This window comes from Periophthalmus magnuspinnatus, chromosome 6 (assembly GCF_009829125.3).
Source record: "Periophthalmus magnuspinnatus isolate fPerMag1 chromosome 6, fPerMag1.2.pri, whole genome shotgun sequence".
Lineage (NCBI taxonomy): Eukaryota > Metazoa > Chordata > Actinopteri > Gobiiformes > Gobiidae > Periophthalmus > Periophthalmus magnuspinnatus.
The window spans coordinates 14,250,784-14,268,182 of record NC_047131.1 but is presented as its reverse complement, the minus strand read 5'-3'; the positions used below and the strand labels follow the sequence as shown (position 1 = coordinate 14,268,182).

General features: G+C 38.4%; 1 protein-coding gene across 1 annotated transcript in view; it reads right to left on the bottom strand.

The window, feature by feature from the left end:
* The window catches only part of sema3ab (sema domain, immunoglobulin domain (Ig), short basic domain, secreted, (semaphorin) 3Ab), a 54,150-nt gene extending 36,964 nt beyond the window's left edge, over window positions 1–17,186 (bottom strand). The window contains exon 1 of the mRNA XM_033968204.2: window positions 16,527–17,186. Coding sequence (XP_033824095.1) covers window positions 16,527–16,644 — 118 coding nt within the window. The 5' untranslated portion in view covers window positions 16,645–17,186. The remainder of the gene's footprint in view (window positions 1–16,526) is intronic.
* Window positions 17,187–17,399: the final 213 nt, after the last annotated feature.

The window sequence follows — 17,399 nt, the reverse complement described above, 5'->3', positions numbered from 1 at the left end:
CACAGTGGTTCCAGCCCCAAGACAATGACCCCATGAAGTGCAGAGTTCCTGTATACACTGAACTAAAACTCAATAAGTCCAAGAAGGCTTTTAGTGCCTTAAGGTCTGCATTGGTTCAAGGTTTAAGCTCAGTTCAAAACACTCAATGCATTTACTTTGCTGAGTCAGTCTGGGGTGCTTACAAAAAGCTCATTCAATTTGGAGTAAAATAAACAATAATTACTCCGTGTTTATGAAAGAAAAATACAATTATGACATGAACTGTATAGCGCACATGAAGTCATTGCTTTGAAACGGCACGATGTCGAAAAGACCCTTTGCATTTGCCCAGACTGCCTTTTCATTTCAAACCATCAGACAGTGAAATCAGCTCCCAGACAGTCTGAAATAGTCTGTAGACCTTAATAATTTAACTCAAAATTTGAATAAAAGCACATATTACACAGTCGGCATCAGTCAGGTCCACTTGTACTTCACTCTTAAAACCTGCACTTATCTATTTGTTATTATTTGTATAAACTTGCATGTAGACTCTACACTGAAACTTACATACCTATTCGAGTACACTTTCTGTTGGCTACATGGCTAAGTGTGAACTGTACCTGAGTCATGTTTTGCATAATCGTTCAGGCCCCTAATGGATGCTCTCACACACATTAGCATACTGGCTATCACTATTGTTTTCCTTGTTTTGATTTAGGTCTGAGGATGGAGTTATAAATATGAGATAAATTATGTCTAAGCCCCCCATTTCTGTTCAAAGATGGATGGTCTTTCCTAACAAAACATGCCTAGGGAAAAATTTTTGGAAAAGACAATCCCTCTTCACTTTAAATCTTTTTTAGCCCTGTTGACAGAATTGCATTTTTCTTTTGCAATGGATCATACCTGAACAACTGAGGGATTACACAGACATAAATTTGGTACAGTTCATATTTTCTTTTGCGAGATTAATGATGAGATTTACGGTACATGGTCCCTGACAAATGAAGAACAAACTAACTGGCAGTGATACCATACCAATACTATTTTTTTTTTTTTCAAACTACTGCTACATTGCAACTAAAATGATTAAATCAAATTGTTTAAATACAAAAATATTATCTGCAAATAACAAAATATCTGTATTTTTATAGAAAATATATTGCACGTGTAGTTTGGACCTCTCTAAACATGTTCTGAAATGCATGGGATTCTTGTATTTAGCAGTTCAACTTTCAATCTTCTCTCAAATGTTAACACCCCTGGAGTTGTTTACACTGTGCACTCTGAACTCTGACTTTTTTAACATATATTGTAAATCTCATCGCAATTGCAAAACTTGCGAGAAAAACTGCTATTCGTTTTTTTTCACTAAATCAAACACTCACAAGGAGAAGTGACATGTGGTTTTTGGACAAACAAAAGAATATTATGCAACTGGATTGGTTGGTTATGGTTGAGTGCAGACATGGCACGATAAGTGTTGCTAGCATATAATCAGAGGAGTTTCCCAGTTGGTTTATTAGTTTGGATAAAGCCCAATTTGACACATAGAGTGATCCTGTCAACAAATGCCTACTTTCAGATTTGGAGTTTCAAATATATATGTCATAATTAAGGTAAGCCTTGGAGTAAGTGTTGGCAATGTGTTGTATCAAGGAAATGTGGAAACATATAATATATTGTAGGTTTATGGAATAGCTAACCTGCTAGCCACCATGTTCCAAATAGGACGTGAGCATTGACGCACTTCTGGCTCTAGTTTACTTTACACTGAAAAACTATTGACCCTCTCTCTGTAACTGCTGCTGTCAGGCTTGTCATTATAGAACTCGACTCCAAATACAGTGTGCCAAAGTAACACCCCTCCCCATCCTTGATTTAAGTCCAAAAACTTGTCTATTTGCAAGTAATTCTGAATTAAAATAATAAAATAAACTATTATGTAAAACCACTTGTCCACAACAACATAATCTCCTGTCTTATCCTGCATAAAAACTGCTAATCCTGTAGTTTAGATCTGTACAAACATGTTCTGAAATGTGAATCTAGTATTAGTTTGTCAGTTCATTTCAGTATTTTTTCTTAATTGTTTTTAGATGTGTTTAAAATGTAAACTTTGAACAGAATCCTATAAAATCATGAATCGCTAATCTAATCACAATCGCAATGCTAGTCAGAAAAAAAAAGATCATGATCGTTCAGCCGTAATATCAACTCATCATAGTGATTCAAATGATACTGACACATATTAAAGCAACACCGTGTAACTTTCTGGAAGTGGCACGTCATACACATGATTCCATGGAAATAGAAGGTTAAAAAATACTCCAGAACATTCTCCATGGAGATAAATGTGTTATGGCATATGTGGAATATTATAGTCAAAGTAACAACATCCTGTAGGCTAAGTAAGCTATGATTTGTGGAGATGCAGTGCTTTTTCAGTGTGATAAAAAACATCCAAAATGAAAACACATGCTTTTTTTTTCAATATTCTGTTTTTGAGAAAAGAAAAAGTTACACAGTGAGGCTGTATCTGATTTATACTGAGTTAAAACTGTGAAAACTACTATAACTTGAAGTTCATTTTAATCGATTAGCAGTGGTCCAAAGTTATTCCTTATCTTTTTTATAATCGTTTTTCACAACACTCAGAGACCAGAGCGGACTTTTACTGTCATGCTAACAGCAACTAGTAGGTAAACTGTGCACTTCCTGCTTCTCAGAAATTAAAATACTATATAATTATAAGCAGACGGCATGCAGCAGATATATTTTGACCTCAACAGGTGCTTATGAAATATATCTGTACTGGGGTAACACAAATCTTACTCCAAAAAAAAAAAAAAAGCCCTTTAACTTTGGATAGATATTTAGATAAATATTTATTTTTTCAGTACATCATGAGGCGCGAACAACATGAGGTGAAGAATAGAGAGAGACATTCATCTACACTCCAGCCTAACCGCTTGGCTGTTGTGTACCACCAACATGTATCAACTAAATAAAACATAGAAAAATGTTTTTGTGTAAAAATAGCACATACAAACGTAGCCTGGTCCGAAGCTGGCCTGGATGCCGTCTCCATGGTGATCCATCATTAACCACAACAAGAGGCTGACCCCTGCTCACCTGGGCCCGTGTGTGGGAGAGAAGCAGGCAGCCTACACACCTTTCCTATTCACTACTGTGGCATCAACATCAAATAGTACACAACATAACTGCGAGGGAGACAGGAGAGAGGAGAAAGAGAAAGAGAGAGAGAGTGCACGGCTGGAAAGGAAGACAGGGGGAAGAGGAGAGTGATAGGGAGGAGATGGGGGAGAGAGGAGGGGGAGTTCACACAGAGAGGGAGAAATGGAGGAAGAAATAGTGAGAATAAAACAGAGGAGAGAGATAAAGGGAGAGAGGGGAAAGACAGTGGAGGGGGAGTGCAGAGAGAGCGAAACAGAGGAAGAGACAGTGAGAGTAAAAGAAAGATAGGAGAGAGAAATGCAGGGAGAGAGGAGGAGGAGTGGAAAGAAAGAGATAGTAAGAATAAAAGAGAAGAGAGCGAGATGCAGGGAGAGAGGGGGAAAGAGAGAGGAGGGGGAGACAGTAAGAATAAAAGAGGAGAGAGATGCAGGGAGAGAGGGGGAAAGAGAGAGGAGGGGGAGACAGTAAGAATAAAAGAGAGGAGAGAGAGATGCAGGGAGAGAGGGGGAAAGAGAGAGGAGGGGGAGACAGTAAGAATAAAAGAGAGGAGAGAGAGATGCAGGGAGAGACAGGGAAACAGAGGAGGGGGAGTGCAGAGAGAGATAGAGAGAATAAAAGAGAGAGAGATACAGGGAGAGAGGGGAGAAGAGAGAGGAGGGGGAGTGCAAAGAGAGAGGAGGGGGAGTGCAGAGAGAGCCAGATATATAGGGAGAGACAGTGAGAATAAAAGAGAGGAAGAAGAGATGCAGGGAAAGAGGGGGAAAAGAGAGAGGAGGGGGAGCGCAGAAAGAAACAGAGGGAGAGACAGTGAGAATAAAAGAGAGAGATTCAAGGAGACAGGGGTAAGAGAGGAGGGGGAGTGCAGAGAGAAAAAAGAAATAGAGAAAGACAGTGAGAATAAAAGAGAGAGATGCAAGGAGAGAGGGGGAAAAGAGAGGAAGGAGAGTGTAGAGAGAGAGAAATAGAGGAAGAGAGAGTGAGAATAAAAGAACACGAGAGAGAGAATAAAAGAGAGAGGAGAGAGAGATGCAGGGAGAGAGGAGGGAGCGTTGCATGCAGTTTGTAGGTGAAATTCAGAATTCCATTATGAATTGTTTAGCAGTGTATTTATAATAGTAGGGATTGAATCAAATATTAACAAAACACCAACAACAACCACTACATGGATAGAAAAACTGCATTTCCATTGAGTATTGACATTTTTTCTATTAACAAAATAATTAGGAAAAAGTCTGTTCTTTTTCATTCATAATGAACCAAGTTGTTTACTAAGAATGATTCAGACTTAGTTACTACTTCATTAAGGGGTTAGGGATTAGGGTTGGGAGTTAAGCATGAAATGTTCTTTAATGGCTAGGAAAAGTATTCACCCTCCACCCCACCCACTCGCTGTAAATGAAACTGAACCGTCTTTTTGGTGGCACCTCTGGTTAAGCGGGAGTCCCATTCATTTCAATAGAGAATTTTAACACTGCTCCATAGTCCATATACTGTATTTTCCGGACCTTTTTTCATAGTTTGACTGAGGGTGCGACTTATACTCAGATGCGATTTATATGTGAAATATGTTTTTTTTTCTTTATTATTATGCACTTTTTTGCTGGTGCGACTTATACTCCGGCGCGACTTATACTCCGGAAAATACCGTAGAATGTATTTGCCGTTAAGATCGGCAGCTCCTTGCAAAATAATACAACCTGAATGACCATGGAGGCGCCCACGGCAACTTCCCGAATAAGGTGAATAGTTCAGTGTTACCAAACCAGAATTTATAACCTAGAGGCGTAGCTTTTAACAGAGCATTGCGAATAAAATTAAAATTGCTCGTATTATATTTTGACATTTACAATCAATTAAAAACATTTCAAATACAGTCTTCCTAAACTTCTCAATATCTTTGCAACATTTAAAATCTTTTGCAATGCGCCTAAATGATCAGTTCTGACCCATGGAAACTAGGATTGCCATCAAAAACACACATTGACCCTGATAATAGTGCTTTGGTTGGAGGTGTTTTGGCGTCTGGGAGGTGAAGCGTGCAGAAATGGTGTTATTGGAAAGAGCGTGCGAGTTTCCGAGCGCGCGCATGTGGAGACCGGAGCCCAGAGGCAGCGACGAGCAAGCCTGGACTCGGACAAGCCTGCCCTGGGAAAACTGCTGCAGGTGGGAATGCAATGTCCGAGTGCTAAGGTGCTCTGCCTGATTTTTACTGCCTTTAAAATGAGCTAGTTTTATTTTTCATGTTTTTAACAGTTTGCAGTGGTCCAAAGTTATTCCTCACTTACCTTATGCATTCTGAGCATCCTAATTATTCACAGTGATGAGTTTATAAGCAGTTTTTACAACGCCCCCAGAGACCGAAATGGAGTGTTTCTGTAACAACAACTAGCATGCTAACTCCCACTTCCTGATTATCAGACAATAAAATGCTTTCTTTCTTGGATACAGACAGTAGCAGACATAGCTGACCTGAAGAGCTGCTTATACAGTATCTCTGCACTGGGGCAAGACAAATTTTATCCAAATACATGGAGAGAAAAAAAAGAGATGACCTTTAAACCTAATCTAATACATTGACATGTTTTATTTTCTGTTTGTTTGATAAAAAATGATCTTCTTATTGCTATTGGGATTCCTTATTCTATTTAATTAATGAACAAATGCATTGGTTTAGCATTGTTTCCTTAAAATCTGATGCATTAATTGTTCACTCTTATGTCACACTGGGGTTGTTAAATTTCTTGACTAACATGTCAGCATTCATACAACAGTGTCTTGCCCAAGGACACAACACAATGCAATGCTAGTAATGCAGATTGAACCTTGAACCATTGAATTGCGGATTCAAACCACCGACCTTTGAATCACTGGACAAACACTCTACCAGTTGAGCTGCCGTTACCCAACTGAACTATTAAATAAATAAATAAACAGATTAAAGTCCGTGTGGTCACTTTTACCCCTTCTACATCTGGAAAGCAAAAGCCTCACTGGGTCATTTTTACCCCATTTCAAAATTATTTGGGTAAGATTAACTTTACCACGCGTGTCCAATGAAATTTATAAACCAGCTTAGATTTTATTCGGGATGACGTTATTGTAAATGTAGCCAGGACTTACAAACCAGCCCGTGATGGGTTTGGGGGAATCACTGAAACTTTAGGGTCTCAACACTTTGAATTGTAATTGAACCCAGCAGCATCGTGTCAGCGCATGTCCAGAATTCTTTATTTTACAAGCTATTTCCATCTCGTAAAATTCTGTAGTCAGGGTTAGCACGATATTTCTTTTTTACTCTTTTCCCTGCCATATTGTCGTGAGTCACCTTGTTTTTGTGAAAACAGAGTGACTCAAGACAGCAAAAATCTCCAAATATGACAAAACAACAAAATAAAGCAAGCCATGGGAGTTCATTTTTCTCACATGGGGCTGTTCTTGCCTTCTATCCATTCCATTTGCCCTCTCATCTCAGTCCCATTTTTTTTTTTTTTTAGATTTTTAGATTTTCACGGTTTTCGCAAAAAAAACAAAAACAAGTCTGGCGAGAATATGAGGATTTTATTGTTGTTTTTCTCACATGGGGTTCATAATTGTTTCTATCCATTCCAGCTGGCCTCTCATCTCATTCCAGTATTTTATTTTTTATTTTTTTTTATTATTACGTAATTGCAAAAAAGTCAGATGACAGGTCTAACAGTTGATCAAATACAGGAATAGAATAAATAGTGAACACAAGGTCTCATTAGTTGTTTCCGATGTTAGCAAAATGTTGTTGTTGTTTTTTTTTGTTACAGCAACTGTAGTTTCAGTATTTGTTTATGTTGCTTTAGCCTGGTCTACATCTAGTACATATTTGGAAGACTTGCAAAGGTTCATTGAGCACATGGGTAAAGTACAAGGAAAATCCAAGCCGCTTCTTCGGTTCTGGTCAAATTACAGGTGACCACTGTCTTATATCTGTCTGAAGGGAGGAGCTAACTACACTGAAACAGTTACACCACTTGTTTTTCTTGTACTATGGATTAAACCTAGACGACTGAGGAATTACACCGACATCTCTGGCGACATGCGGCACAGAGTTAGCATAATACATACATATACGCACTTATACTGTCATTAAGAAGTAACTGAAGCTATCTGGTCATTTTGTATATTTTGACAGATTTTTGTTTTTTTGTTTTACTTTTTGCAAAAACAGGATGACTTAAAACAGCAAAAAGCTATGAAAAAAAAAAAAAAAAAAATCCGGGAGTGAGATGAGAGGGCAGATGGAATGGATAAAAAAATGAACATTCCCATGACAGAAGTACGAACAGTAAAAATAAACTCTTTTAGCCTACATTCGGTGGTACTGTTTTCTTCACTGGAGGGCATGGACAGTCTTTGCTAAGTGCATCTAGTGGAAAATGAAAAAAAGAAAAAAAAACTACAACACGATACACAGCATGTATTCGTGAGTGAGTGAGTTTAGGGGAGAAGTAAAGTGTCTTGCCCAAGGACATTCAAAACTGGTAGCAAAAATCTAACTTCTGCTCTGAAGACAACCTACAGCTTTTTATTTTATTCATTCATTCATTCTTAGTCAATAGTTTCTGTCAAAAAAATCTTTTTTTTTTTTTTTATTGGAAGTGTCCAATTAAACTACTATAAAATGAGAGACGTTCCATCGCTTTCTCGTTTCCATGGAGATGTTGCTTTGCCTAGAATATCCCACAGTATAGCATTCATCATGTTTATCTCCATGGAAATAAACAGATGCTACAGCGAGGTGAAGTTTTCAGATCAGGTCTATGGAGAGGCGAGCACCTTCAAAGGAACAATACATGTTTGTTTTGTAGGGTATTGTAATTGAATGCATGAAAAAATAGATAAGTTTAATGCTATACTGTGGAAGATTCTGGGGAAAGCTACAACGTGGGACAACAATGTCTGAGAAGAATCAAGCACACAATGTGAATACTACTGTTAAAGGCACTGTACCAAATTTTTATGGTCTTAAAAACATGAAAAACAAAACTAGTTCATGTTAAACAGTTTGCAGTGGTCCAAAGTTATTCCTCACTTACCTTATGCATTCAGAGCAGCCTAATTATTCACCATGATGAGTTTATAAGCACTTTTTAACAACAACATCACCATTGAGACAGGCGACGAAACAAAAAGTTACAAAGCGTACCTACAAAACTAGCTCAAATATAGATTTTAATGAAATACCTTAGCAATAATTGAATACAGGACCAAAGTTGGAGATTAGCTTTAGCCCGGTCTACAGCCAGCACATACTTACAGCCTTACAGAGTTTCACTGAGCACATGGCTAAGTGTGTGAGTGACAACATGCTACGTGCAGAGTGTTGGTGGTTTAACCAGGCCTGAGGGAGCTGCACTTGGACCATCCATCAAGTCTACTATGTAACCTCAGGCTGCAAGTTCTGACTTTTGACACAACTGTTTACATGTTTAACTAGAGGTTCTTACACCAGTACTTATCGCTTCTAGAGGAGATTTAAAAGTATAGTGTTCAAGTGTGCTAAAGTTGATTTATTTCTTGGACAAAAGACACTTGCGAGGAAGAAGTAGAGCCAGACATGATCTTTGTATTTATAGTAACATAAGCTTGCACTCATATTATGATTTAGTTAGAGACAAAATAACAGTTTGCATTTTATAATCATTTATCTACACTCTTGTTTGCTCAAAGTCAGCAAATCATCTGATAGTTCACATTTGTGCTTTGTTAATCCACCTGTCACTCAGTCTGAGCTTTACCAACAGGAGGAGTGAGTGAGGAAAACTGTTGAGCACAAAGTCACACAATATCACCAAAATAACATTGTTACGGGGATAAATTTTCATATTTTTATGTCATACCCCCTAGTGATGGAACTATCGGCTCCTTTGTGGGATCTGAATCTTTTGGATCCGTTCTCTTTAAGGAGCCATTCAAAAGACTTGTACTATTTATTTATATGAGAGAAGCCAATGTGAGAACTCAGTTTATCTGCAAACTAATCACAGAAACAAATGACATGATATGATTTGTTTAAAATGGTTCAAACTGAGAGTGGGAGTGTGTTTATCCTTCGAAATGATCAAAATCTAAATACAATGCTGTACTACAATAATCATTTTTCAAAACGAACTGATGTTTTTGTGCACAAATCTCTCAGTTGTGTTGCCTTCTCTGCTTCTGTGCTGATTCGGTTCTTTTAAAAAATGAGATCTGGTTCCAAATGTTCATGTTAAGTAACCATACAAAAAAGTCAGCTCGTTCATGTTCACAACACTCAGCCCTACTTCAAAACTACTACCTTCAAGATGTGGTCAGTAGTACTTAGCTGGAAGACGGGCCAAATGTACATGATTTAAGAACCCAAGTTACTCAGATAAACGGTGAACCAAGAGAGCCTTATTTCGTAGTATAAATAATAATTCATGCAAAATAAATACAATTTTAAAAAACATACTAGCTACTCTTTGCCAGAAGCCACAAACTCCAGTCTCTATTTGCACCACATCAAGTTCTCAATATTATCTTTAGATCGGCCCACAGAACGATCTGGTCAATTGACTTCTTACGCAAAAACAAGGTAAATTCAGGACTTTCGGTTGGATTATTCTAAAATCAATATGTTTTACGTGAACGATAGCTCTGGCCAAACCCACGGACCCACTGCAGCTCGTAAAAAAGCCGCCCAAATCTGTGGGAAAGCTGCGTACCTGGCAACGCAGGCCGCAACCCCAATCTCCTATCACATTTCAACAAAGGACTTTTTAAACCTGGTGTTTATAGAGCTCTATTAAAACAGGAATAAAATTAAGTCTTCAGTTGCAAAATATTTGGAATGGCCAAGTCTGTTTCTTTGTCTTGGGTGAAATCGTATACCTGGTTTGATTACCTTACGTGTCTCCTCCCATCATAACATTCACTGCTCCAAACAATAAATTCTTCATACTAGAATTAAATGATGTCATAGTCTCAGATAGAAGGCAAGGGCCAACATAACTCTAGGGGAGAGCTACTGTTTTTGAAAGAAATATCCAAGCTTATACGAGCCATAAATGTTGAACTTTAGCATTATTTGTTTGGGATTGGCTTCACAGGGTTATTCACGTAACAGCAATCATGTCTTTGGTGTGGAATAATGGCACCACTTTCTGAGGCTATTGTGTAAAAAAAAAATTAAATCACATTGAACTTTGCACCAGTTTTTGTTTCATGCAGATAGGCCCTGTAATTACAGCAATATTAACCATAAACCAGGTCAACAAATCTGCAATCTGACAGTTAAACAGCAAACTCCTGTCCTCCAAATCCGTTTTGAAATATCTCTAGAATGAACCCAACGCACATGCTAACACAAAAGCATGACTAAAATGATTATACAAATGGAAATATTTTGAAATTCAGGTCTCCGCCATGGCCTTGGGCAGTAGTCTGGTTTGCCTACCACTTTGCAAATCCCCCAGGAAGTTGTTCTGAACTTTGAACCGCGGCACGGCTGAATTATGCAGTATTAGTAAAACATACTTGGATCACGTTGAATGTTGTACTTGTTCAAAAGCTGAGTCACTAACAAAGCTTAGAGCAGACCCTTTTTAAATAACTATGAATAACGTAGAATTTTATTAATAGCACAATAGTAGCATTGAAACAGCATGGTAGCTAGGAGAATGAGGTATGTATTTTACTCGTGTCATGTGTTCGCCACATTTTAGCAAGAAAATAATCACCGTATTTCTTTGTACGGTCTTTCCAGGGGTTTAGCACCTGCAGCCAATCATGAGTCAGTGCTAGTGCAGCCTCTACAGCTCAGCGAGTGAATTCTGGAGGTTCTGAGCTTTCACATGAGACACATCCATATAGTGAGAATGAGAAAAACGTGTATGTGTCCTCTATCTGCAGGTTAAAGGGGGTGTTTTACTTCTATGGGGTATTAAGTGTTAATACGTAACATATTGAGATCACCCCGTTAACTTTTACTGTTCTGAAAATGCTATACTCAATGAAAAACTGTATTAACATGTTTTATGAGTTTAATTTTCGTCTCCCTTCTTCTGCCCCTTCAGAGTATTATCAGAACACAATCAGCGTGAATACTGCTAATCAAACTACGGCACATTGCATCAGGTTTGTCAGATTGTAGTGTATTGCTTTGTATTCTGCTTTTAGATATTTCTGGAGAATTGTCACGTGGGAGCAAGGATGACGTAGGCTCGTATAGGCTCGTATGCTAACCGAGATTTTTAGATTACTCAAACATGCATGGATAACATATAAAACCTCTCCAGCCATGTTTTTAATGAGGGAACGTCATAAGATGCTAGAACACTCCCAAAAGTTTCATTTTTGCATAGTACCCTTTCTTGAAAATTTACACAATTCAACCATTTTTCATATATATCTAATTCCATCCGTTCATCACCGCTGTACAAACTGACCCTCCACACGCCCTCGAAACCTAACTCCGGTGTGGACATTTCACTCGTGCTTGGGGATTACAGCACTTCCCAATACGTTCCTGTCCGGCCATTTTGATTCAAATCCACTGACTCCAGTATAAGGACAAGCCCTAAAGCAGAACCAGCCGGGGGAGGGAGAATCCTGGACAAATCCTGTGTCCTGTGTCCTTTTCTATTGTGAGTTTGAAGGACTTGGCTGGGCTAGTCTAAAGGGGTGGACAGGCCCGGAGTGAGGGAGTACTTCTGGCAGTACACGCTTGTCCTATAAAACTGAAGTACCCTCTCCGTTCTTTCTCCAACAGTCAACAACATGTGCCGGCCGTACCGCTAAAGTCAAAACCATATGCTATGCTAGGCTTTGCTTTCAGTAGTGTTAGCTTAGCTCCAGGGTGCATATTGAAACTGAAGGGAAATTGTGAAAGAATGAATTCACCAGCAAATTGTCCGTATGGCTTCTGTGTATTACATTCTTCAATGATATGAAGGTATGAGTGATATTAGTGTTTTGTTTTTGGTTTTTTGGGGGGGGTTTAAAACTTTTTTTAACACGATTCAAATCATATCTGAGTTTTAAGACTGTAAAAAAAAAAAATTCCATCTTAAAAAATAAATGAACAAATAAAATACACAAATTTACATTGACCGTAGACCTACTCAAGAAGCAACACTAAAGTAGAGCAGTCAACATACGTGAAATACTGTATCTGTGACTATAAGCTTTTTTTCCCCCACATTTATTAGATCACACATGATTTCAAGGGTAAACGCATCCCTCCACAAGTCCTTAATACAATTTTAGCATTCAGCATTCCTCTCAGTGCCACGTTATTAGATACGGTCTCTAGAGTTATCAGATTGGTTTCTGGGGTCTATTTATTTAAAACAGCCTGGACTCTGAATGTCTTTTTGGATAAACAGAGATCTGGCTTCCATTAATACGCTCAAAGTTCCATCACTAATTTCATTAAAAGACATTCTTTGTTTTTTCCGATTTACCTCTTAGATATCTTTTCAGATAAGTAACTTCTTCTGAAGGCGGAACGGACTGTTTTTTATTGTTTTAGTATAGCTATAGGGCACAGCTGGACATTGTTTGAGTTAAATCCAATTATAAAACATTTGTATAATTTGCGCAGTCAACAATGCAACTATAAGTAAGGAGGAATTCTGCCAACTGGACACATTTTTTGTTTTGTCACTCAGCTAAGTAGCTTCTTCAGTTTAGCCTCTAGATTTGATATCAACACGTTTTTATATTTAGCATTCCAAGCTAATTTCACGCACATGTTTATTATAGACACTAATGGGGAAAAAAAAATCTGTTGTTTTTTCTTTCCCAAAAAATATGTCTGTTTCGAGCTTATTTCACCACTTTATGTTGACACAGTTGGCGCTAGCTTGTATTTAGTTAGCCGTGGGGTAGCGTTGTTGTCTTTCCCCCTTCTCCACTGGCCTACGACCCACTGCGCGATGGTTCTGAGGATCGCTGAAGCCTCCTGGAGTGCCAAAGGAAGGCTGTGTGGGTGGAAGGGTCAAAGCCACAATGACTGAATGGAATAACAGTTTTCAGTTTATCTAGGATTGTGCTGTTTTAATGCTAACATCCCTGCCGCGGACAAAAATGCATGTGTCTTGTGTGTTCTCCTGTAGAGGTCAGAATTCCTTCACCTTCCAGCTATGTGTTTTCATCAAGGGTAATGAATTATGCATGCGAAGGTATCAATTATTCACAATGCAATAATCTATTTTAATGAGAACAGACATGGGTAATTTGGAACACTTTGCTAGAAAAACCTACAATACTGACGAAATGGATCAAAACTCACACAGTCATATTACTGTTGTGATTCGAAAACTGAGCTAAAGACTGTACCTTTCTACGAATTTGCCATTAAGCTTGTAAATTTATTGGCTATAGTATTATGATAAACCAGAACGTGTTTTGCTAATGCTAACCTTAGGAGTTTACTATGTTTCGATGGTTTAAAATGAGCAATTCAATTCGAGTTAAGTTTGTCGTGTAAATTTAGCAACTGTCTAAAAAGCTAATCAATTTTTTTCATTTTTTTTATTTAATTTTTTTTTTACATTTTAGGAGATCAGAGTTAACTTGAAAATCATTAAGAAAAGAAAAAGCAATTTATTGGTTTACGGTAGGCTAAATGTGTAAGTTTGTAAGTTGTAAGTACTTTGTTTGCCTGACAATATCATCAAATATTTATATATATTCACTTTTTTTTTTCAATGTCATTTTTTTTGCTAGAAAATGTACACGATGATAGACAGTATGACCTATAGTGCAAATATTTTTCAAAAACTAAACTAAAACTGGAGGGACTATGTCTCTTGGCTGGCCTGGGAACGCCTTGGGGTCCCACCGGAGGAGCTGGAGGATGTGTCTAGCGTGAGCGAAGTCTGGGAGTCCCTGCTTAGACTGCTAACCCCGCGACCTGGGCCCGGATGCACGGAAGAAAATGGATGGATCGACTAAATAAATCTTTTCATCAACTAATAAAAACTTTGCTTAAAAAACTCACACACGCACACACAGAAACACATAATAGGACTATACTGAGACTATACCTAGAACTATATCTATATCTATATGGTTGAACCGGGACTAAACCAGGGCTAGAACAGGAACCAACCTAGTCTACATCAGGACGAAACCTAGATCAAACTAGGACCGAGCCAAGACAAGGCGCCCAACGACTGTATTCGAGTGAAATTTGATTGACAAAATGAACACTGAGTTGTTTAAGCAGGCCTCTATTATTGTCTTAGGCTATAGTTTAAAAAAAGCAACAGAACTCATCTTGCACGTAATGTACAGAATTAATAACTTGACACTTTAGTCGGCCGACCCTGTAACATATTAAAATGTACGTCACAGCCTAGCACGTAGCATTATAAACCGTTTCCTCCATCACAGCAATTTACTTTTATTAACCTCCTGTAGCATTTAGCACCTTTTATGAAAAATGCATTATTTATGTAATCGCATGCATAATTCATATTGTAATAACCGCTTTTAACTTTTCAAATGGGACCAGACGTTGTAAATCTCGACACCAAAATTACCATCCTTTTGTAGTCATATAAATTGCCCTGTAGCGTTTTTCATTCACCTATGGCATATATATGACGCCTAAAAGCTAAAATGCTAATTCTGTGTCACGGATACGGCAGAGGCAGTACTTCTAATAGAGCTATCTCTGCATGGGCGTTCCAAGCTAACTGACAGCTAGCGCTTTTCAATGACTGATTAGCTTACAGGTATCATTAGCTGTATACAGATGGTAGGACTATTTTTTTCTCTCTTTTTTTCAGCTAGCTTACAACTGTATTTGCGGGTGTTAGCGAGTGCGCGTTCTGCTGTGTATAATTATGGACGTCCCAGCGCACATTTCTCTTTGGGAAAGCCATCTGCCGCTGTCGAAACAGACCGCCACCATTCATCCTCGGTGTAATTACCATGCAGGAATAGCGGAGCGGAAAAATGACAAGCAAGAAGGAAAAATCAAGAGTGAGAAAAAAGAGGGATGCTTGACAAGACCGCCAATCACTGAAGAGACCACTTCACATTGATGGCAATAACGGAACTGCTAAAGAGTAATGCGTATCGACAAAAGTAGTATGGGAATCTTTAAAACCATAGTGTGTAACTTTTTTCCATTATGGATGTTTTTTATTCACTGAAAAATGTGAGCGGGTTGCATCTCCACAAACCTGTCTACGTTTCTGTGTGAATGTTCCGAAGTATGGTTTTAACTTTCTATCTCCGTGGAATCGTGCAGGTGACATTTAACCTCCAGAAAGTGACAGTCTCGTCTCGCTTTAAGTATTTTGAAATCCAGTTGTGCTTTTTTTTAAGCCAGATGCTCTTCCTTTCAATTCCAGGCAGGACTTTAACCAGCAAAATGGGTGATGTGTCTTACCCAGGGAAACAACGATAAAACGCAATCAGACAAGGTTGTTGTGCTATTTGTTCGTTGCAAACCGAAAGTTTTCACCAAGCGATAGTGCAACGATAAATGCTATACTATATACTATAAAATAAATGAATAAACAAATAAATAAATACATCTGGATTCATACAGCAAGGCAGACAAAAAGGCTATTATTTCAAAATGGCAAATCAGAGCGAGTTTTCAACTGACGACCCTCCATTTGTCCAGTTGGTGGGTGACAGCTGCCACCAAGAAGCAAAAACACGAATGAACAATATATTTATTTACTTATACAGCAAATATTAGAAAAGTATGAGAACAAGCTTATGGATACTAAAAAAAATATATATGAATAAACATTTAGCAACTTTCCAAGACAAAGACCAGTGAGCCAAAGTTCTCATGTACCAGACGTAGGACAGTCCAGCGTGGGAACCAAGCTGGACTATGGTAGGATATGGTAGGATTGGTTTCTATTTATCACAAGACTTGTTTCATTATTGGTTTAAAATACATTTAATAATTGATTTTATAATACATTTTTCTAGATGTACGCAGACCATAATTTGCTAAAACATGTAGCAAAAGTATTTCACTATAGAATCTGGCATATTAAAGCTTTGTCTATACAAGTCATGTCAAGTTTTGTTTTTTGTTTTTTCAATATATCTTTAAATCAGTTATTCACAAAAGTTGAATATGTTTTAGTAAGTAGTCTATAGTTGACTGCCCTAATGTGAAATATTGATATGCAAGCTTTTAGACTAAAGCAGAAATTCAACATGGTTATTTTTTTAAATCAACTTGGTATTTCTGGCTGTTTTACTATGGCGTATTACTTCATATTTTATCTTTCTTTTCCCCTCTGCATCGGAGGAGCATGTCTAAATACATATATTAGACAATCGAAAATATAAAATTAAATAAAACTTACCTTTATAAGAAAGTTTTAGCCTGGGGATGTTGTTCTTATTCTGAGATCCATAACCTTCAGTCCTGAGAATCACAAGTCCAGCCAGCAGCAGAACGACGCTACCCCAGAAAGAGCCCATGTTCTTGGGGGTGAGAGCAACCAGACAAGTCCCTCAGAACACACACCTCCAGGGCGGTCCGCAGTGGTCAGCTAAATTTTCTTATCTTCCAAGAATCCTTTTTGCAGAAAATGTAAAAATAAGTAAATATATCCAGACTCTTTTTTGTTTTTACTGGGGTCACTTCCAAAAAGGTTTCGCAAGCTTGGAGGTCAAATGCCAAATTTAGTCCATCCCCAAAAAGTACAGGTTGCGGGTTCAATGCCACTTTCTGCTCAAGATATCTCCACTCTGGCTAACCTTGCAACATTCTCATTGCTAAAAACTCATTTTGACAACCATCACTGCTGCTAAACCTACCCATGTCAACGCCTCTTTGGTTCCAAATAAGAAGTCCCAATTTGCAACAGCTGCGAAGCCAAACTGCGAGCAAAGCTCTTGGTGCACTTTCTACTTTTGTTGTTCTAGCTGTCCCCTATCTGTCTGCATGTCCACTTAGCAGCGCGTCAGTCCACTTCTCCAAAGCAAGTGTGTTTATAGCGCTGCTCTGCTCCTCTCCAATGCCGAGCGCAAACTGAGCCGAGCCAGGAGCAGACAGCAGAGTCACACGCCGGGGGAAGAAGGGAGGAGGAGGAGGAGGAGTGGAAGGGTGGAAGGGAAGGAGGAGGTAGGGTAGGAAGTGTGTGGGAGAGAGAGTGTAGGTGGAGGAGGAAAAGAGAAAAGGAAAAGTGTTAAAGAGAAGTAGCAGGATGCAGGAGGGTCAGGCCCAGTCAAAG